General features: G+C 43.8%; 2 protein-coding genes and 1 long non-coding RNA gene across 5 annotated transcripts; 1 reads left to right on the top strand and 2 right to left on the bottom strand.

Annotated features, from left to right (window-relative positions):
- Positions 1-1,108: 1,108 nt before the first annotated feature.
- On the bottom strand, positions 1,109-15,205 carry LOC113014131 (tyrosyl-DNA phosphodiesterase 2-like). Of its 2 annotated transcripts, XM_080296597.1 has the most exons (7): positions 15,187-15,205; positions 3,429-3,511; positions 3,130-3,339; positions 2,935-3,026; positions 1,957-2,075; positions 1,696-1,866; positions 1,109-1,609 (listed from the first exon to the last, which is right to left on the bottom strand). In XM_080296597.1, the coding sequence occupies exons 2-7, from the start codon at positions 3,479-3,481 to the stop codon at positions 1,328-1,330; spliced, it is 927 nt and encodes a 308-aa protein (XP_080152723.1). In that variant the 5' UTR covers positions 3,482-3,511; positions 15,187-15,205; the 3' UTR covers positions 1,109-1,327. The 2 variants fall into 2 exon arrangements, with proteins under 2 accessions (XP_080152723.1, XP_080152722.1); XM_080296596.1 differs by lacking the exon at positions 15,187-15,205 and having other exon boundaries at positions 3,429-3,617.
- LOC113014132 (uncharacterized) lies at positions 14,501-15,480 on the top strand. The gene is made up of 4 exons (XR_003270930.2): positions 14,501-14,665; positions 14,849-14,996; positions 15,086-15,220; positions 15,343-15,480. It is a non-coding gene; the product is annotated as an uncharacterized LOC113014132 (long non-coding RNA).
- On the bottom strand, positions 15,463-20,152 carry LOC113014125 (tyrosyl-DNA phosphodiesterase 2-like). 2 transcript variants are annotated; one of them, XM_026155438.2, is made up of 7 exons: positions 20,024-20,152; positions 17,558-17,640; positions 17,309-17,470; positions 17,086-17,177; positions 16,290-16,408; positions 16,040-16,210; positions 15,463-15,953 (listed from the first exon to the last, which is right to left on the bottom strand). In XM_026155438.2, exons 2-7 carry the CDS (start codon positions 17,608-17,610, stop codon positions 15,672-15,674), a joined length of 879 nt encoding a protein of 292 aa, XP_026011223.2. In that variant the 5' UTR covers positions 17,611-17,640; positions 20,024-20,152; the 3' UTR covers positions 15,463-15,671. The 2 variants fall into 2 exon arrangements, with proteins under 2 accessions (XP_026011223.2, XP_080152724.1); XM_080296598.1 differs by lacking the exon at positions 20,024-20,152 and having other exon boundaries at positions 17,558-18,063.
- Between the last annotated feature and the right edge of the window lie 35 nt (positions 20,153-20,187).

Raw genomic sequence — 20,187 nt, 5'->3', positions numbered from 1 at the left:
GAAAAAACAAGTACACATACTGTGTTAAAATGTCTTACAGATGGATGTAAAAAAGTCAGCTTACGTGTTGAATTAAATATCACGATCTCATCCTCATACTGGGATTACACCATTAAAGGAGACTTCAGTAAATTTAGAAAATTTGCAAATTCCTGTGCGCAAGGCCACACTGACAAATACATGTATGAATGAATGCACACAAACACATTTCTTACACAGTCACAGCTAAAAGTTTTGGCAGTGACACAAATGTTTAATTTGATATGATTTGCCGCATCAGTTTTAATGTTTTTTCAGGGTGTTTTTAATGACACACATTTCATCCCTTGTACCCTCTCTTTGTCAAATCTTTGTCTCTGTGAGTCCCTGTTACACTAACTCCTGTGTTTTTTTCTGGTGGTCACTGATCTTTTGTGCTTTGAGGGCTTTTGGTATAGTCTTTATGTCTTGTTACCCTGATGTTTCCACTTGCCTTCTGTCTGTGTATGTAACCTCAGTTTGGCTGTGTTTAAACCCTAGAGCCTTCCCTCCTGATTTCTACTTTGTGTTTGTGGACATTGGTATTTTATATTCTGGATTTGCATTAGCAACAATAAAGGAAATATATGTTGTTGTTGTTTTGTTTTTTTATTGCTTTGTCAAGTCTGTCTGTCCTATCGTCCTGCATTTCATGACAACTCCTCACATGAACAGATCAGGTCAACCCATTTTTATATCTGTCTGCTCTTCCTGAAAATGATCTGGAAGATTAAGTTAACTGCAGATTGTCTGATGTTTCCTGATGTGAGCAGTTCACCTTCTTCGAAAACATGGGCCGTTTTCCTAGTCTTGCTAATCAAGAGCTTCAGTCGTAAGTGTATAAAAAAACTCACTGCTTGAACAGTTGCTATCCAACTGTGTACTGCCCTCTAGTGGCCTGATGCTTGTGTTACATACAGAGTGACATCACAGTAGGGTTTCTCATGCTGTGTGTGGTGTTTTTCAGTCTAAACTCCATCCACTGAGGAAGATCATGTAACAACGTTAAAAGCTGAAGAGCTGTCAGACTTCTGCTAATGGATCTTGTTATCGGTCAATGCAAATGTATATCAAAACAAAGCAGACATAATTTATTGGTGGTTTTCATATTTTAATTGGCCATTTTAACCACATAAAACACTTAAGCAGACACACATTAGAGGAATAAATTAAATTGAACTGATTAAATTAAGATAAATCATTTACAGGCAATAAGAATATCTTCCTGCATAGAGTTACAGTGGTTTAAAGAGCAGCTGATCTAAAATAAAATGCTTAACTGTCATGGTTTTGGTTGCTTTGTGTAGTTCTATTCAGCTGTGAAGGTGCAGTAGATTCCCCAGTGATCACTAGTGTAGCGTCCACAGTCCAGCTTCTCCAGCCCCACCAAGGCCATGTGATCAGGGGCCAGACGTGGGACTCCACGTTTGATAGCCGGGCGGAGGTAGATTCTATCAAAGCGGAAGCGAGCAGGTGTAGAAATATTCTGATTGGTGTTAGTAGTGGTGTCCCACGTGTAGCGGCAGTGCTCCTGCTTGCCCAGTCGCTCCCACACATCACAGACAGTTGCAGGCAGGCCCACCTTGGTCACCTAAGACGGGTCCAGAGAAAAGAGTTACTGTGATTACTTGTTACAAGTTTACTGGCTGTATGTGAGTGGAAGGAGCAGCGTCTGACCTCCGCATCCCTCAGGTTTGTGTCTCCCCCAAACACAACGGTGACATCATCAGGTGCATGTTTAAACGTCCACTTCACCACATGCAGCTGATTCATACGCTCTTTAGAACATGCCTTAAAGCTCTCAAAGTGGGATGTCATCAGGCACAGCTTCTGGCCATCGACGATCACCTGATTTTTGCAAAGGAAAATGTTCCTGAGCGTCACGTTCAGCTGAGCTTATGCATCTAAAGAAAATATCAGAGATGATTTTGCACACACCTGAGCAACAAGCAGGTTCCTCATCATCTGAGTTGTGCGATAAGGTACTATCTCACTCTCCACAAATGTGACTCGTGACTTTTTCAGCAACATCCCTGTAAAGTAACCTTCCTCAGCACCTGGTCAACACAAGTCAGGAGGAAGTTGGAGACTTTTAAAGGCAAAGACCTTCAAAGGAAATCCTTTGTCAGGTCATCATGGGCTAAATTGCACATAATAACTGAAAGCACACAATATCACAGTGAATACACTGCTGCTATGATAGTGGGCTTATAGTGGGATTTATTCCACTCATCTCCAGCTCCATGTGTTTGTTTTATATCTCTACTAGGACAGCTTTGAATGATTCATTACTCAAAACTGTCTGAAACAAGCTGTTATGGCTCCTGACGTCTGACTTACTAGAGTTACTACTTCTAGACAAAAGACACGAAATTCAAGTGTTTATAGCCTGAGCGTTGACACCCAGGATTTACCTAGCTTCTCCAATTTCAAATTTATTCTTTGAAAATGCAGAATCATAGTAACAATACATACAGTATGTTGGATGTGAGAGAAAACAAGAAACTACCTTACAATATAAAGCGCCTTGAGGCGACTGTTGTTGATATTTGGAGCCGTATAAATGAAATTGAATTGAATTACATACAGTATGTGCTGGATGTGAGAGAAAACCAGGAAAACCAAAACAGGCTCAAACAGCTGAGCTTCTCCAAAGTGTATCCATGGCCTGTGTAATAATCTTGTAGTGTTGGTACAACAGTCAGGTTTAAAAAAAACAGTGAAGGAAGAACACAGATGTTTTCTTTGCAAGCTCCTTTGACAACACAGATGTTAATAATATTAACTAAAGTCCCTAACAGCTCTCCTCATGTGTGACACTACGTGAAGCCAAAGCAGTTCAACTACCTTCAGCCATTAATCACCATTTGATCATTCATACATGGACTTTTCCTACCTGTATCTGACATACTGTACCTTCAATCATCAGGTAGCTCGCAAACCGTTTCTTCAAGAACTGGACATAAGGGGGAATGAGCTCCTGCAGGAACACCACATCAGGTTTGTATCTGCATTTACAAACATTATCTTTTATAATATTAACTCTCACATATATGCAGCCTTTAGCAACATTTCCCGTAAATGATGCCTAAAAGTGTAGCATGTGCTTACAAGTTTAAATATTTAACCAGGCCTCTGGCGCGCTCTGGACGTTTTTCCCCATTAATCCCGTCCACGTTCCAGGTGATTAGGGACAGTTTAAAATCCTCTTTTTCTGAGGGTTTCTGTGTGGCAGCAGGACTGTTGGCTGGACTGGCACCTGGAGTGTCGGCCGGAATGTAAGCAGGACTTCCATCAGGACTGTCATCAGCCAATTCCATCCTGCAAATTTTTCACACAGTCAGTCAGCTCAAACACAAAGAATCATAGGTGAACTTTACCATATGTAGGAGAACAGACAGCAGACTTACCAGTCATCAGGAGTAGTATCTTCACCACTGTGTGTTTCAGAGTCGCTCTCCATGTCAGCTTCAACAAACTAGTTCAAGGCTCTCTGAAAGAAAAGTGACAAGAAGGTTTTGCTTTCTATTCATTTACTATAACTGAAAAAGGGCTTGGCTGCAAATACACCCAGGCAGTTTCTCAGTATGTTTATTTGTGTACTTGTGTCCATGGTTGCAAACAAATATGGTTCATAGTATGTTGACAAGTTCTTGCTCCACCCATTCTATCAAGGTATGTGGCGGGGGCGTGGTCTTTGGCAGAGGAGGGGTGACGCAATGAGCTCGCGGGGCGGCGTGGAGGCGGGAAGGAGCAGGTGTGCAGAACTGTGTTAATGAGAGAAACCTTTCTTATGTCAAAGGAGCTTGCAAAGAAAAGCGTCTGGACTTCTTTAAGTTACTTGAAGACGTTTCACCTCTCATCCGAGAAGCTTCTTCAGTTCTAAGGTCAAATGGTGGAGAGTCCCAGATATAAACCTAGTGGGAGTGACCCCCCACAGAGGGACAAAAGGACCCCCTGATGATCCTCTAATTGCCTGAGCCAAGGTGTGAAACTGGGTGTGGGTCCCAATCAGCCAGAGTTTCGGGTGAGTTCATTGTGAAACCTGGCCCCACCTTATCATGTGAATTCCTGAGGTCAGATGGCCCAGGATGTGAGTGGGCGTTAAGGCGTCTGGGAAGGGATCTCAAAACTGGATTATAGATGGCAGACAGTTGGTGTCGTAAACCACCGCCTCTGTTCAAAGATGGTCGCTCACAGTGGACACTCCTCTTTCTTTGTTTGTGCAGTGCCGGAGGTGCCCCAGGCTTCCCAGGGTTTTTTTCCCTTTGAGGTACTGTACAGCAGGCAGCCGCGGGGGGTACTCGACCTGATTAAGGAAAACTGGGAGGAAGGGTCGAGCCCCGCAAAGAATGAAATTCAATACGTGCTGGACTTGAAAGCAAAGTTGGACAGGTTTGGGAGGCTATCATGGGAGAATTTGCTCCAGGCCCAGCAACGTCAGCAAACCCTGTACAACAGAGCGGCTAGGCTCAGGCAATTTTCACCGGGAGACGAAGTGCTTGTATTACTCCCTTCCTCCAGCTCTAAACTGCTCGCCAAGTGGCAAGGGGCCCCTGTGGTCACATGGCAGGTGGGGGACATTGACTATGAGGTCGCCCGGTCGGACAGGGGAGGAGCGCTGCAGATTTACCACCTTAACCTCCTTAAAACAACACATCTCCCCTCTCTGGTTCTGAACTCCCCTTTCTTAAAAACCCAGAGAGATTATAGTTGCCCTACGTTGAAGAACACCAAACCCTCTTCCTATTTTATTGCTTATTTTCATCGACAATTCTGCTAATTTTATGTGTGTGTGTCCACCCTAGGGGAGCTGGTGTACCACCTTCTCCCGCTAGTTGGAGGCAACTTTTACACACATTTCTACACTCCTCTCTTTTTTTTCTTTTCCTGTTTTTGTTCCCAATTTTCAAGATTTTTAACCCCATTTTTCACTGTTTTTACACACACATCAACTTTTCCCACACAACCATTCTCTTTCATCTCACAACATACTTGCACTCACATTTCTTACCATACAGCCAAATATTGAGTTTTATCTCTGGCCGCTGGGTGAAACATCCGCCGCTACTGGATCTAGATCCCATATTTACATTCAGAGCGTCCCCTGCAATGGCCTTCTTCCCTTCTCGGCAGAAAAGTGCTAAAATACCGTCACTCCGCACACTGTATTGTGCAGACGTTATCAACAGTGGACTCGAACCACCGTTCCCTGTGATGGACCGGTGTTTTTGCAATTACTTTCTGGCAGACGATTGCTTTTCTTTGCACAACACCGGAACCGAACACAAGCCTGGGGACTCGAACCCCAGGATTTTCCTCCCGGAGACTCAAACTCCGGAGCAGCAAGCACTTCACGGCTTGGCCAGACAAAAAACTCCTCATGACTGTATACAAAGTTAGCTACAACTCACCCATCTGCAGGAGTCCCCTCAAAGTTGATGGTCTCGGTGGTGACTGAAACACACGGTTCTGTGACTCTTCCATTTCCTTCGCTTCAACAGCTGGTAGGACAAAGGTACCTTTTCCCTCAGGGGTGATCAGCCCCTCCACGAAACCGTTGTTCAGCGACCACATGGACTATCATGTCGACAACGCCATTATGTTGTGGAAGTTTTCCATTTAAATAAAGCCTGACGAGCGGTGAGCGGTAGCTAACATTCTTTAATCAAACACACAAAGAACAGACAACCAAGCTTGATGAAGTCCCTGCATGACTGCGGGACAGACGGTCAGCAGAGTCTCCCTGAGCCTAGCATGGCTCTCAGTTAAATACCTTCTCCAGGAACAAAAGGCAGTACACAGCTGTTTCACACCTTAACACTAGAATTACTGAGCCTTTTTTCCCCTGGTGCGAGTCCCTACTACTAGATTTACTAGCCCTGCGCAAATTTGCGTAAATTCCACTGGCACTGCGTTGTCTTTACATTCCCTGGCACAGCAGCTGCAGCAGCTTCAGCAGCCTGCATCTGAGCTAATATTTCCTTGTGCTACATTCAAATTCAAATTTCAAATTCAAATTTTATTTGTCACACACACACAACCATACACAGTATGACATGGGGGTGACATGCTTGTAGCTGTACAATGCCCGACCATTAAATGACAGAAGAAAAGTTTTACAATATTTACAATTTACTACAAAAATTTACAAATTAACTTAGGAATTTACAGTAAAGAATGTGCAAATAGCAGAAGAGATTATAAAGATAAGGATTATAAATTATAGGAATTATAGGATTATAGGAAATGTGTGGTGGTGCGTGTGGTGACGTGTGTGAGAGTCCAGTCTTATAGTGACGTGTTTGGGAGAGTCCAGTCCTACACCTGGTTCAGGCCCCGAATAGCCTGGGGGAAGAAGCTCCTCTTCATTCTCTCTGTTTTGGCCTTAAGGGAGCGGAAGCGCTTCCCAGACCTCAACAGTGAGAAGAGTCCATTGTTGGGATGGGAGAGGTCCATCATAATCTTCCTAGCTTTGGACTTGCACCGCTTGGTGTAGATGGACAGCAGGTCAGGGAGCTCTGAATGAATGATGCGTTCTGCCGAGCGCACCACCCTTTGCAGATCTCGTCTGTCCTGCTTGGTGCTGTTCCCAAACCAGGTGCAGATGTTTGACGTCAGGACGCTCTCGATGGTGCTGGAGTAGAAGTTCTTGAGCACCTTCAGTGGCAGATGGAAGTCTCTAAGTCTTCTGAGGAAGAAGAGATGCTGACGGGCTTTCTTAACCAGGGTGTTGATGTGACAGGACCATGACAGGTCCTGAGTGATGTGGACACCCAGGTATCGGAAACTGTCCACTCTCTCCACTGGCGTGCCACTGATGATGAGGGGTTTGTAATTCCTCGCCTGCTTTGTAGTGAAGTCCACGATCAGCTCCTTAGTCTTGCTGATGTTTAGGAGGAGGTTATTCTCCTGGCACCAGGTCTCCAGGTTCCTAATCTCCTCCAGGTAGGCCGTCTCGATGTTGTCGGAGATCAGGCCCACAACAGCAGTGTCGTCAGCAAACTTGACAATGGAGGTGGTGTCTGATGTGGCTACACAGTCATAAGTGTACAGTGAGTACAGCAGGGGGCTTAAAACACAGCCCTGAGGCACTCCAGTGCTGAGTGAGATGGAGGGGGAGACTTGTTTTCCTACCCTCACTGATTGGGGTCTGTCTGTGAGGAAGTTGAGGATCCACTGACACAGTGATGAGCTGAGTCCTAGATCCGTCAACTTGGTGAAAAGCTTAGAGGGAATTATTGTGTTGAATGCTGAACTGTAGTCCACGAACAGCATCCTAACATAATTCCCTCTGCCAGTGTCCAGGTGACTCAGGGATGTGTGGAGCAGGTGAGATATGGCATCGTCTGTGGAACGATTAGTCCGGTAAGCAAACTGAAGTGAGTCGATGGTGGGAGGAAGTGAAGAAGTGATGTGATCTCTCATCAGTCTTTCAAAACACTTCATCACAATTGAAGTCAGTGCTACTGGACGGTAGTCATTGTGGCAAGCGGGCTGTTGTTTCTTTGGAACAGGGACAATAATGGACCGTTTGAAGCACGTGGGAACCACAGCTTGGGCCAGGGAGAGGTTGAAGATCTCCGTGAACACTGGTGCTAGATGATCAGCGCAGGCTCTAAGGACCCGGCCAGGGATTGCATCTGGTCCTGCTGCCTTCCTGGTGTTCACCCTCCTGAAGGTGTTCCTCACGGCATGCTCTGTGATGACGAATGCATTTTCTTCACTGGTGCACTCTGAGCGCGCACAGCCGTTTGTTGTTTTAATTGCTGCGGCGTCGAAGCGAGCATAAAACGTGTTCAGCTCATCAGCCAGTGAAGCATCGCCATTCATCATTGAAGAAGCTGGTCGTTTATAGTCCGTTATAGTCCAGTACATGAATCGGCAATGAAGTTCCTGAGCTAGAAGACTCAGAAACAATCTTCTTTTGCCTGTCCACCCTGTACATGCCTTGTACAAAATGTAGGCATTCCCCGCCGCCAGGTCCAGCATATTGTAGAAAACCGCTACTGACCACCTGCGTGTTGCTGCTCTTACGGAATACATCCACACAAGTTGAGGAAGTTCACGCCAGACTTTATTCACCGTGCCCCATAACGGCGTTTTGCGCTGCAGCAGTCTGTGCGACAGTGACAGTGAAGTAAAGAAATTGTCTGTTGTGACGTTTCTCCCATCATCCAAAAACGGCTCCATCAGTTTCATGACCACGTTCTCTGCCAGCCTCTCTCCCTTCTGACGACTGGGGTCTTTTCCCAAGTAAGGAGACGCACTGCAGACATATTTGATGTCCAAGTCCACGGCCATTGAGAACTTGATCCCAAATTTGTCTGGCTTGGTTGCGATATACTGTGTGAATGGACAACGAACCTTGGTAGGGAACAGCTGTTCATCTATGGTCATGTGTTCTCCTGGAGTGAAACTCTTAGCACAGTTCTTGTTGAAGCGTGTCCAGATGTCGGAGATCGCCGCAAATTTATCTGTTTTCACCTGTTCTGCCCGCGTGTCCTTGTCATCAAATCGAAGGTGTTGCATAATTGAAATTAATCTATCTCGGGGCATTGTCTCTTTGATTACTGGCACCAGAAATCTTTATGACCAGCAATCCACAATGGCACCAACAGGACACATGATTGCTCTTACAAACAGAATTGAAATGAATACCATCAGTTCATGAACTGACAAATTCCAGTCCAGCTCTGTTCTGTGGGCTTGATGGACCGTACACTCCCTGATGGTCTGCAGCATTCACACGTCTAACAGGCAAAGGAAGCTTTGGAGCACACTTGTAATCTTACGTTGTCAGAAGATAAACAAATAGAGAATGGTAAATTTACATGGACCTCACTCTAAATGGGTTTATATAAATATCATATGTAATATGGCAGTGACAAACCTTAGCAGACTTTGTGGGTCCAGCTTGTGCAGTGAAGCACGACCGATTTGCTACTGCACTGGGCATTCCAATGTCCTCTTCAACCCACACGGTGCCGTCTTTTGCCGTCTGGCTCTGGCTGGGCTTCCCAGTATCATGGGGCCTCTTCCGTGGAGGCATGTTGGGTTCTTGTTCCGTCTCCTTTTCAGATTCTTCTGAGGAGGTATCAGTGGCCTGCTAAACAAATGAAACCTTTCCTACATCAGAATCTGCTTCGTCCATTTCCTGAAGCAAGGCCAAAGCCTGTTGCGCGGAGAGGTTCTTCCTGCGTGGCAGTGATATGGAGGCCACCCTGATGTGCGTTCTCAGAAATGCGAACAAGAAATGATTCTCCCGCCTGGGTCGGTCTGCTTTTATGCACAGCACTGTGCTGTGGTAATGCAATGCCACTCCTACACATACACAGTCACAGTGGAACAATGGAAGATCTGTGCTGAGAGTCAAGGAAGGTGTGAATGTGTGTCTTTCATATTTACAGGTCAGTCAATGTGTGGGATATTTTGTATAGATACGGCAGACATTTGTGAAGATTGTAACACAGAGGTTTGGCCTGCCTTGGATCTGAGCAACTCTGAGTGAACAAATGCAAATGTGCCAGGCCTCAAGGGTGGTTTGCACAACAAAAGCTGGAGGAGAAACGAGCTGACGACCTGTGAAAATCTCAGCAGGGGTGAATAACACCTCGGGACTTGCACCAGAAAATAAAAAAAGCCAGTAATTCTAGTAGGTGTTGGGTTGAGGGAAGTCACGCAAATTTGCGCAGGTTTAGTAAATCTAGTGTTAAAGCCTGGAGAGAGGCTGAAACCGCTGCTCTGGTGAGCCTGGTTAAGGAGAGAGATGAGTTGGGGCCGGAGGTGCCAAATTCCACCATTCCCACCTCCCTCCATTGTAATGACCATCTCACACAGACCCAGAGAGCGGATGTTGCTGCATTGCAACGGCGCTTTGCTGATGTATTCTCCCCCCTGCCGCCTTATGTCTCTCATAGAGCACCATATTAACAATAATATTAATAATAATACATTTTATTTGAAGGCGCCTTTCTAAAACCCAAGGCCACCTTACAAAGAGAAAAAGACATCAATAAAGCAGTAGATTAAAATAGATTCTAATCCATTAAAATATTTAAAAAAAACAGCAAAATATAACCACAAACAACAAATAATAATAATTTAAAAAATCAAACACACGATTTGACAGCAAGTAAAATCTGTATTAAAGTGAGTAAGCCAGTTTAAACAAGTAGTTTCTGAGTTTGAGTTTGTTGTGACTGAAATAAGGGAAGGGAATCTATATTTCTTAAGGCTGAAGGAACTCTGTGCCCCATAGTGATAAGGCGAGCAGAAGGAACAACAAGATGAGTGGCAGATGAAGATCTGAGAGAGCAGGAAACAGTGGTGATATGAAATCAGATCACAGAGATAAACATGAGAATTAAGATTTTGAAGTTTATCGTGGCTTCTGTGGGCAACCAGTGAAGCTGTTGAAGAATTGGGGTAATATGGTCTCTTAAGGGAGTATGAGTTATGACCCGAGCTGCAGAATTCTGAAGAAGTTGAAGTTTATGGAGAGACTTATTGGAAAGACCAAATAGGAGGGAGTTGCAATAATCGATCTGGGAAGTAATAAGACTATGGACAAGGATGGCAGCAGCATGGGGAGTAAGGAAGGGACGAAGTCGGTTAATGTTGCGTAAGTAAAAGTATGCAGACCGGGTTATGTAATTAATGTGAGACTGAGATGGGAGAGTACTGTCAAGTATGACACCCAAACTCTTTACCTGCAGGGAAGGAAGGGTGGGGGAATTTTCAATATTAATGGAGAAACTGTGAGATTTGGTTAAGGTAGAGGCTGTGCCAATGAGTAAAACTGTTAAGTTTGAGAAAATTGGAGAAGAACCAAGATCTGATCTCCATAAGATAGTTAGAGAGGAAGGTAGGTGGAAGGGATGAATTGGGTTTGGAGGAAATGTAAAGCTGGGTGTCATCAGCATAACAATGAAAATTAATATAATATTTTCGGAATATTTGGCCAAGAGGGAGCATGTAGATAATGAATAAAAGAGGCCCTAATACTGAACCCTGGGGGACACCAGCAGAAACAGGATAGAGACGTGAAGAGTGTGATTTAAGTTGGATAAACTGAGTGCGGTCTGAGAGATATGAGGTGAACCAGGCAAGGGGAGTGTGACTAATGCCAATGGATGCTAATCTGCTCAGGAGGATATGAGAAATTGTGTGAAATGCCGCACTAAGATCAAGAAGGATGAGAATGGCTAAAAGACCAGAATCAGCTGCCAACAGAAGATCATTAGTAATCCTTAACAAAGCAGTTTCTGTACTATGATTGGGGCGGAAACCAGACTGAAATTGTTTGTAGAGATTATGGTCATTGAGGTATGAGTGAAGCTGGGAGGCAACAACTTTCTTAAGGATTTTCAAAATAAAGGGGAGGTTTGATATAGGGCGGAGATCAAAATTATTGGGATCTGCACCAGCCTTTTTGAGAATTGGAATGACGGAAGCAGTTTTTACGGATGGAGGATAAATTCCAGTGTTAAGGCAAGAGTGGATAATACTAGTTATGAGAGGAGCCAATTAGGGAAGACAAGCTTTAACTAACACAGAGGGAAGAGGGTCGAGCTGACAAGTGGATGATTTAGATTTTTTAATAAGATTTGATACAACAGCTATGGAATAAAACTTGAAAATGACTGAGAGGAAGACAGCGAGGAAAACAGAAAGTCTACTTCACAGTTAGAAGCTCCTACAAAGTTAAGTTGTTGGTGAATATCAGTGATTTTATGAGTGAAAAAAGATAGAAGAGAGTTACAAAAGTCAGCAGAGTCCATATGAGAGGGGAATGAGTCTGGAGGTTTTGTAATTTCTTTGTGTATGGTAAATCCAGTTTTCTTAAACAGACGTTCCAGTTGGCGTCCTTTAGCTTTGAGATGGCGCAGGTTAAGAGTAAACCGTGGTGCTGAACAGGAAAATGAGACAGTTCGGTGTTTAAGTGGAGCAAATATGTTAAGAAGGTTATGGAGGTCGACATTATAGTGAGAAACAAGTTCATCTGGGGATGAGGAGCTGTGAATAAATGGAAAGTCATAAATGGCAGATGAAAGATCTGCAGGGTTAATATTACTAATTTTCCTAAATGTGATGTCACGGGGTGTACAGGTTTTGTAGGCTTTTGTATTTACAGTAAAAGAAATAAACTTATGATCAGATTGGGGAAACAAATGGGCTTCACAGTGAGTGGGGGTAACGCCAGAACAGCAGACCAAATCCAAGATATGACCTTTAGAATGAGTAGAAAATTTTATGTATTGTAGAAGCTCCAAACTTTCCAGACAAGAAATAAAATCTCTGGAAAGAGGGATTTTATCATTGTCCATGTGGATATTGAAGTCACCAAAAATTGTCAAATTTGGGGAAAGTACCGAGAAATGAGTAAGAAGAGCAGCAAAGTCATTAAAAAAAATCCTTATTTGGCTTAGGTGGCCGGTACACAGTACATATAATGGTGGGAGTAGATCCAAGGAGCTGTATATATTCAAATGAGTGAAAGGGTGGGGCAGAGACAGGGAGAACAACAGGATTACAACTTGGTTCAAGTTGTTGTCAATAACTTTAGAACAAATAAAAATGAGAATAAATCGGTGAGCAGCGGCAGCCAGACGTGCCAGTGCCGGAAGATATTGAGATGCAGCCTGGCATGACGGTGCATTCCCGGAGCATAAGCGACAAATTGTTCAGCGGGAATTGAACGATATGCTGAGGCTGGGAGTAATAGAAGAGTTGCACAGTGCTTGGTGTAGCCCCGTAGTTCTTGTGGTGAAGAAAGATGAGTCTATACGGTTCTGTGTGGACTACTGCAAGGTGAATGAGGTGTCATGGTTTGATGCCTCGGGTCACTCCTGGACCGGTTAGGCACTGCTCGTTTTTTCATGTCGCTGGATTTGACCAAGGGCTACTGGCAGATTCCCTTGTCTGCGGGGTCTAAGGAAAAAATGGCCGCCTTATGGACCGGGTGCTAGGGCCGCAAGCTGCGTATGCCGCCACCTATTTAGATGACGTGATCATCTACAGCGATGCCTGGGCGGAGCATGTGCAGCGGGTTGCAGCGCTCCTGAAGTCCCTGAGGCAGTCGGGGCTCACGGCCAACCCGAAGAAGTATGCAGTTGGACGGACCTGACTAGTCCCTCAACAAATCTCACCCGAAAAGGTGCCCCAGATCTGGTCCAGTGGATGGAGCAGTGCCAGGCATTGTTTGTGCAGGTAAAGACGGATCCCCACTGTTGTTCATACTTAACTTCTCCCTCCCGTTTATTTCGCGGACAGACGCCTCGAACAGAGGGCTGGGGGCCGTTTTGTTCCAGCAGGTAGGGGGAGCCGACTGTCCCATCCTCCTCGTCAGCTGCAAGCTCAGGGTGCGGGAGACCCGCTACAGCACTGTGGAGAAGACGTGCCTGGCAATCCGGTGGGCGGTCGACTCCCTTCGTTACTACCTCCTGGGGCACCCAGTCACTCTCTGTTCAGACCACGCCCCGCTACAGTGGCTTCACCGCATGAAGGATCCCAATGCTGGGATAACCTGCTGGTATCGTGGCTGATTTCCTCTGCTGCAGAGGAGGGCTGACACAGTGAGCTCACGGGGCGGCGTGAAGGCGGGAAGGAGCAGGTGTGCAGAACTGTGTTGATGAGAGAACCCATTCTCATGTTTTGCAGTGAGAAGGAGCGGGACACACACACACACATACATACAATGGGAATGACGGAGTGGCAGCATCCAGGGCAGATGCCAGAAACAGCAGGGGGAAAAGCACAGTTGGAAATAAAGTACTACTGAACGCAGAAGTGTCTGTGCACTGTCAAGCATGGTGGTGGTAGCATCGTGCTCTGCTGTGTTTTGTTGCCAGTGCATAAAGTGGATGGCATAATAAAGGAGGACTACCTCCAAATACTTCAACTTCACCTCAAATCAACAGCTAGAGGCTTGAAACTTTGACACAGCTGGGCGTTCCAACAGGACAATGACCCCAAACGCATCAAAACTGGTTTTGAATGCATAAAGCAGTCTAACATGGAGCATCTGGACTGGCCTCCCCAAAGCCCCGACATCAACCCTATTAAAAACTTTTGGTCTATACTTAAAAGCTGAATATGAGCCACAAAACCAACCAATTTAATTGCAGGTAGACTAAGCCTACATTTGAATCATGTTGTTGCATTAATTGTTTGCTTGCTCTCAGGCCATTAAATAGTATCCGTACTACAGCTGAAAGAATAAAAAACTAAAACTGTGTTATGCAAATCTAAACATGAATAGACTGCTTGATTATTATTTCATTAGATTCTCTGTGCCTGAATCTAATGGTTAGATTCAGCTGCCTGAATGACAGCTTTATAAAATAAAGCACGAGTGGATAGTTTCTCCACTATCAGCTCAACAGATTTTACTGTAAGATTTACAGATGAAAGATTTACTTCCATACGTTCGCTCCGTCAGCTGATTTAGGAAACACGCCCATTTAAACTGGTGATAGTCACAGTTTAGTCAGGAGCAAACAGCCTGACTAAACAGCACACTGGCCAACAGAGACGACCATTCAGTGAAAATGACGAATCTGCAGATGCAACATCTGGAACTCGCAGAGTGGAATATTTTAACAAATATAATGAGTTAACCTGAAACAGAGGTGTAGACCAAAAGGTGACTGTTCACTTTTAATCTGCTGTAAATTACTTTTTATTTACAGCTAATATGTGATATATATGGTATGGGGTATGGGGACTGTAACCAGTTTTAGATCCCTTTAATGGTTAATTGCATTGCTCAAGTATAAAACAAGTAGAAAAGTTAGATATTCACATTAATTGAGAGTTGTTTGTGCAGACTTAGTGGAAGGCAGTGTGCAGGAATGTGGGAGTGAACCAGAGCAAGGTTGAAAAACTGGTTTCCCACTTGTGGAAGATGAGCAATCACGGCTCCTACTTAAGGCATGGATGGACATTCTCTCATTGCTGGAATGTTGAACTACTTGGTTAGTGAAACCCTGGCTCTTTACTTAGTTGACTTCTCAAGAGTTTCCTTGTGGCTTCTCCCAGTGACCCTTGCCCTCCTTGCATGCAGGTTGAGGTTTCTCCTTGTCGTCGTATCCTGGAGTGTGGTGAACAAGAGAGAGAGTCCCCCTACCCCCATCATATGTGTGTAGTGGTTAAAACTGGACTCACCATTACGGCTTCCCATAACAATGCTTTCAGTCCTGTAAGTCACTGTTGACACAGTTGCTATTCAACTGTGTACTGCTCTCTGGTGGCCTGATGCGTGTATTACACACAGAGTAACATCACAGTAGGGTTTCTCATGCTGTGTGTGGTGTTTTTCAGTCCCAACTCCATCCACTGAGGAAGATCATGTAACAAGGTTAAAAGCTGAAGAGCTGTCAGACTTCTGTTTGGACTTTTCATCCATCAATGTAAGTGTACATCAAAACAAAGACATTATAATTCATTAGTACTTTTCATATTTTAATTTGTCATTTTAACCACATAAAACACTTAAGCAGACACACATTAGAGGATAAAACTGATTAAATTAAGGTGAATCATTTACAGGCAATAAGAACATCTTCCTGCATAGTGTTACAGTCATTTAAAGAGAGGCTGATCTAAAATAAAATGCTTAACTGTCATGTTTTTGGTTGCTTTGTGTAGTTCTATTCAGCTGAGAAGGTGCAGTAGATTCCCCAGTGATCACTAGTGTAGCGTCCACAGTCCAGCTTCTCCAGCCCCACCAAGGCCATGTGATCAGGGGCCAGACGTGGGATTCCACGTTTGATGGCCGGGCGGAGGTAGATTCTGTCAAAGCGGCAGCGAGCGACAAAGGGAAACGTTTTGTTGTTGTTGGCAGAGGTGTCCCACGTGTAGCGGCAGTGCTCCTGTTTGCCCAGTCGCTCCCACACATCACAGACAGTTGCAGGCAGGCCCACCTTGGTCACCTGAGACGGGTCCAGAGAAAAGAGTTACTGTGATTTCTTGTTACAAGTTTACTGGCTGTATGTGAGTGGAAGGAGCAGCGTCTGACCTCCGCATCCCTCAGGTTTGTGTCTCCCCCAAACACAACGGTGACATCATCAGGTGCATGTTTCAACCTCCGCTTCACCACATGCAGCTGTTTCAGACGCTCTGCAGTATTTTCCTTACAGCTCTCAAAGTGGGATGTCATCAGGCACAGCTTCTGACCGTTGACGATCACCTGAGTTTTGGAAACGAAAATGTTCCTGAGCATCACTTATGGAGATGAAAAAAAATATCAGAGATGATTTTGCACACACCTGAGCGACCAGCAGGTTCCTCCTCATCTTAGTGGTGGGATAAGCTACCATCTCGCTCTCCACAAGTTTGACTCGTGACTTTTTCAGCAACATCCCTGTGAAGCAACCGTTCCGACCACCTGATCAACACAAAAGGAAGAGAAAGATGGAGACTTTTAAGCTTTGGTTCCCCTTCAAATCAAATCTTTAGTCAATGATTTGTTTATTCCTTGAGTATTAGTTCCTAGCTCTTCTGAGTTTTGTTATCCATGTTTCTAGTTCTGTTCCCTGGTTGATCTTAGTTCCCTTAGTGATCCCTGCCTTCCCTGTTGTGTCTCTGTGTCTGCATATGTTCCCTGTCTTGTCTAGTTAATATGTCTGTAGTCCTGTTCGCATGTTTTTCTCTGTGTGTTTTGTCCTTTTGCCTCTCTGTTTTGTGTTTCCATGTCTTTTTATTCCCAGTCTCAGTTTTTAGTTCATGCGCCTTAGTCTGTGTCTCAGTGTTTGTGTTACTTCCTGGATTTTTTGTCTTGTGTATGCTGTTCAGTCTGTCTCGTTAGTCAGATTTTGTTCACCCTTGTTCCCTGGTGTGTCCTATCTCCTTGATTACCTCATGTGCACTTAAGCCCTTAGAGTTTGTTCAAAAACAGTGAAGGAAGAACACAGATGTTACTAATATTGACTAAAGTCCTTAACAGCTCTCTTCATGTGTTACATGAAGTCAAAGCAAAGCAGCTCAGCTGCATTCAGCCATTAATCACCATTTGATCATTCATACCTGTGCCTTTCCTACCTGTATCTATCTGACATACTGTACCTTCAATCATCAGGTAGTTGACGAGCTGTTCCTTCAAGAACTGGACATAAGGGGGAACGAGCTCCTGCAGGAACACCACATCAGGGTTGTGTCTGTATTTACAGAGATTTACTTTAATAATATTAAATGTCACATATGTACAGCCTTTAGGAAAATGTTGCATCTCCAACAACATTTTCTCCAAACGATGCCTAAAAGTGTGAAAAGTGTAACAGGTACTTACAAGTTTAAATATTTAACCAGGCCTCTGGAACGCGCTGGACGTTTTTCCAAATCAAACCCGTCCACATTCCAGGTGATCAGGGACAGTTTAAAATCCTCTTCTTCTGAGGGTTTCTGTGTAGCAGCAGGACTGGCAGCAGGACTGTCTACAGCCAAATCCATCCTGGAAGTTTTTCACAGTCAGTCAGCTAAAATACAAAGAGTCATAGGTAACCTTCACCATACATAGGAGAACAGACAGCAGACTTACCAGTCATCTGGAGTAGTATCTTCACCACTGTGTGTTTCAGAGTCGCTCTCCATGTCTGCTTCAACAAGTTAGCTCAAGGATCTCTGAAGGAAAAGTCCCAGGAAGGTTATGCTTTCTAATAATTTACTATAACTTTACAAACATGGCTTTGCTGGAAATGCACCCAGGCAGTTTCTCAGTATGTTTATTTGACTTTTTGTGTCCATGGTTGCAAACAATTAAGGTTCAAAGTATGTTGACATGTTTTAGCTCCTCCCATTGTATCTATCCCAACCCATTCTGCGTTGCATAATTCCTTCCCCAAACAGAGAAAGGCCAGTGAACAGAGAAAAGCAAACAAAGCAACAACAGAGGTTCAGTAAGTACCACACTATATAAATGCAAGCAAGCAAAAAAGCAAAAACTAAGAAATAAAAGGTTTGATACAACACCACCACAGATTTCAAAAGTGTGTAATTAAATCAAAGTTATGAGAGCTGAATTTTTCCAAAAAGATTGGGCTTTAATAACATATTTTAAATTGAAAACGTTTATTACAGAAATCAGCGTCTTCAATGATGACATATAACCCATATAATATTTGATTAAATGGTAAGTGGCATGTATTTGTATAGCGCTTTACTCAGTCCCTAAGGACCCCAAAGCGCTTTACACTACATTCAGTCATTCACCCATTCACACACACATTCACACACTGGTGATGGCGAGTCTCGGCCAGACTCTTTTGGTAGAGATCAGCTTCTGACATAAATCTGGCTGGATATTTGACCACACTTCTTGGAAACAAAGTTAATTTAAATTGGTTGGTTTTGTGGCTCAGATTCAGCTTTTAAGTATAGACCAAAAGTTTTTAATAGGTTTAAGGTCGGGGCTTTGGGGAGGCCAGTCCAGATGCTCCATGTTAGACTGCTTTATGCATTCAAAACCAGTTTTGATGGGTTTGGGGTCATTGTCCTGTTGGAACACCCAGCTGTGTCAAAGTTTCAAGCCTCTAGCTGTTGATTTGAGGTGAAGTTGAAGTATTTGGAGGTAGTCCTCCTTTATTATGCCATCCACTTTATGCACTGGCAACAAAACACAGCAGAGCATGGTGCTACGACCATTATGCTTGACAGCAGATGAAAGCCTCACCTGTACTCCTCCAAATACGCCTCTTGTCATTGTGTCCAACAAGCTCAGTCTTTGACTCATTTGACTATAAAACCTTCCTCCAGATTGCTAAAGCACATAGTTAGGGTTGGATCAGGTGACTATTAATCATCCCTTAGTTATGCTGCAACATTCCCATGATGCAATGAGTATTTCTTCTTTAGTCACCTTTCTCACTCGCTATATGTTAATAGACCTCCCTGCTTTGAATCGTACTTGTTATTAATCTCTGTCTCTCTTCCACAGCATGTCTTTTGTCCTGTCTTCCTCCCCTCACCCCAACCGGTCACGGCAAATGGCTGCCCCTCCCTGAGCCTGCTTCTGCTGGATGTTTCTTCCTGTTAAAAGGGAGTTGCCAAAGTGCTTGCTGATAGGTGGTCATATGATTGTTAGGTTTTTGTCTGAATGTATTATAGTAAGGTCTACCTTACAATATAAAGCGCCTTAAGGTGATTGTTGTTGTGATTTTCTACTGTATAAATAAAACAGAATTTAATTGAAATTATAAGGATTTGGCTTGTCTATGTGAGCAGCTACAAACTTCAGCCGAGCTTGAAGACGTTGATTTTGGAGCAGTGAGACGGTGACGCTGGCGTTCCCACAGGTTGTAGTTGATGGCAGCTTGAGCTTTGGTGGTTCCTGGGTGTGAGCTGGGTGTGGACGGGCCCAGGTAGGAGGCATTTTGAAAGTGAAAGACATTTATTTTTCCACCAGACAACAAGACAAACACTTCTGGCCATCACCCTCCACAGACAGATTCCAACACAACTCAGCCCCAACAACACCAGCACCACACTAAGACCACATGTGCTTAGATACTATTAGGAATACACCGTAAGACAATTCAAAGTGTGTTCGCACAAAAATAAATACATAAATAATTGTATACATGTGTAAAACACTTTACTAAACTATTTTCAATCTCCATCTATATTTACAAACCCCTTAATGCCTAATCCCCATTCTGTATGTGCTCTCAAGCCATTAAATACCCTCCAAACTACAGCTGAAAGAATAAAAACTAAAAACTGTCTTATGCAACTTTAAACATGAATAGCCTGCTTGATTATAACTCATTAGTTTCTCTGTGCCTGAATGACAGAGTTCTGTTTATAAATTTGTTAATTTAAACAAGTTTTTTGACTTCTCTTCCTGCCATCAATTGATGGAACTTTTTAAAAATTTTAAGCTCTGTTCCAGTCTTACTGATCAAAATGACTTTCAGTCTGTAATATGTGTGTAACCTCTTCATATTGACATTATTTAAATAACAATAATAATTTAAAAAAAACGAAAGTATTCAGGCTGGTATCGTACCTCTGTGTTTCTGTAAAATAAACCACTGTCTCCAGTACGCCACAGACCAGCTCGGCAGATTCTCAAATTTACCTTCACACAACCTGTTCACCCGTCAGCTGATTAACGACTACTGCTGATTTAGGAAACACGCCCACTTAAACTCGTGATAATCAAATTAAGGT

Source organism: Astatotilapia calliptera, chromosome 22, assembly GCF_964374335.1.
Source record: "Astatotilapia calliptera chromosome 22, fAstCal68.1, whole genome shotgun sequence".
Taxonomy (NCBI): domain Eukaryota; kingdom Metazoa; phylum Chordata; class Actinopteri; order Cichliformes; family Cichlidae; genus Astatotilapia; species Astatotilapia calliptera.
Note: the sequence above shows the minus strand (reverse complement) of the source record. Positions and strands in the feature narration are given on the sequence as shown.

What these genes read in the sequence shown, in the direction of transcription:
- LOC113014131 (XM_080296597.1), bottom strand. Translation starts at nt 3,481, where the DNA reads ATGGAGAGCGACTCTGAAACACACAGTGGTGAAGATACTACTCCTGAT. An exon ending in GAGCTACCTGATGATTGAAG is followed by an intron (nt 2,076 to 2,934) that starts GTACAGTATGTC and finishes TGTGTTGACCAG; the next exon opens with GTGCTGAGGAAGGTTACTTT. An exon ending in CAAACCTGAGGGATGCGGAG is followed by an intron (nt 1,610 to 1,695) that starts GTCAGACGCTGC and finishes GACCCGTCTTAG; the next exon opens with GTGACCAAGGTGGGCCTGCC.
- LOC113014125 (XM_026155438.2), bottom strand. Translation starts at nt 17,610, where the DNA reads ATGGAGAGCGACTCTGAAACACACAGTGGTGAAGATACTACTCCAGAT. An exon ending in CAACTACCTGATGATTGAAG is followed by an intron (nt 16,409 to 17,085) that starts GTACAGTATGTC and finishes TGTGTTGATCAG; the next exon opens with GTGGTCGGAACGGTTGCTTC. An exon ending in CAAACCTGAGGGATGCGGAG is followed by an intron (nt 15,954 to 16,039) that starts GTCAGACGCTGC and finishes GACCCGTCTCAG; the next exon opens with GTGACCAAGGTGGGCCTGCC.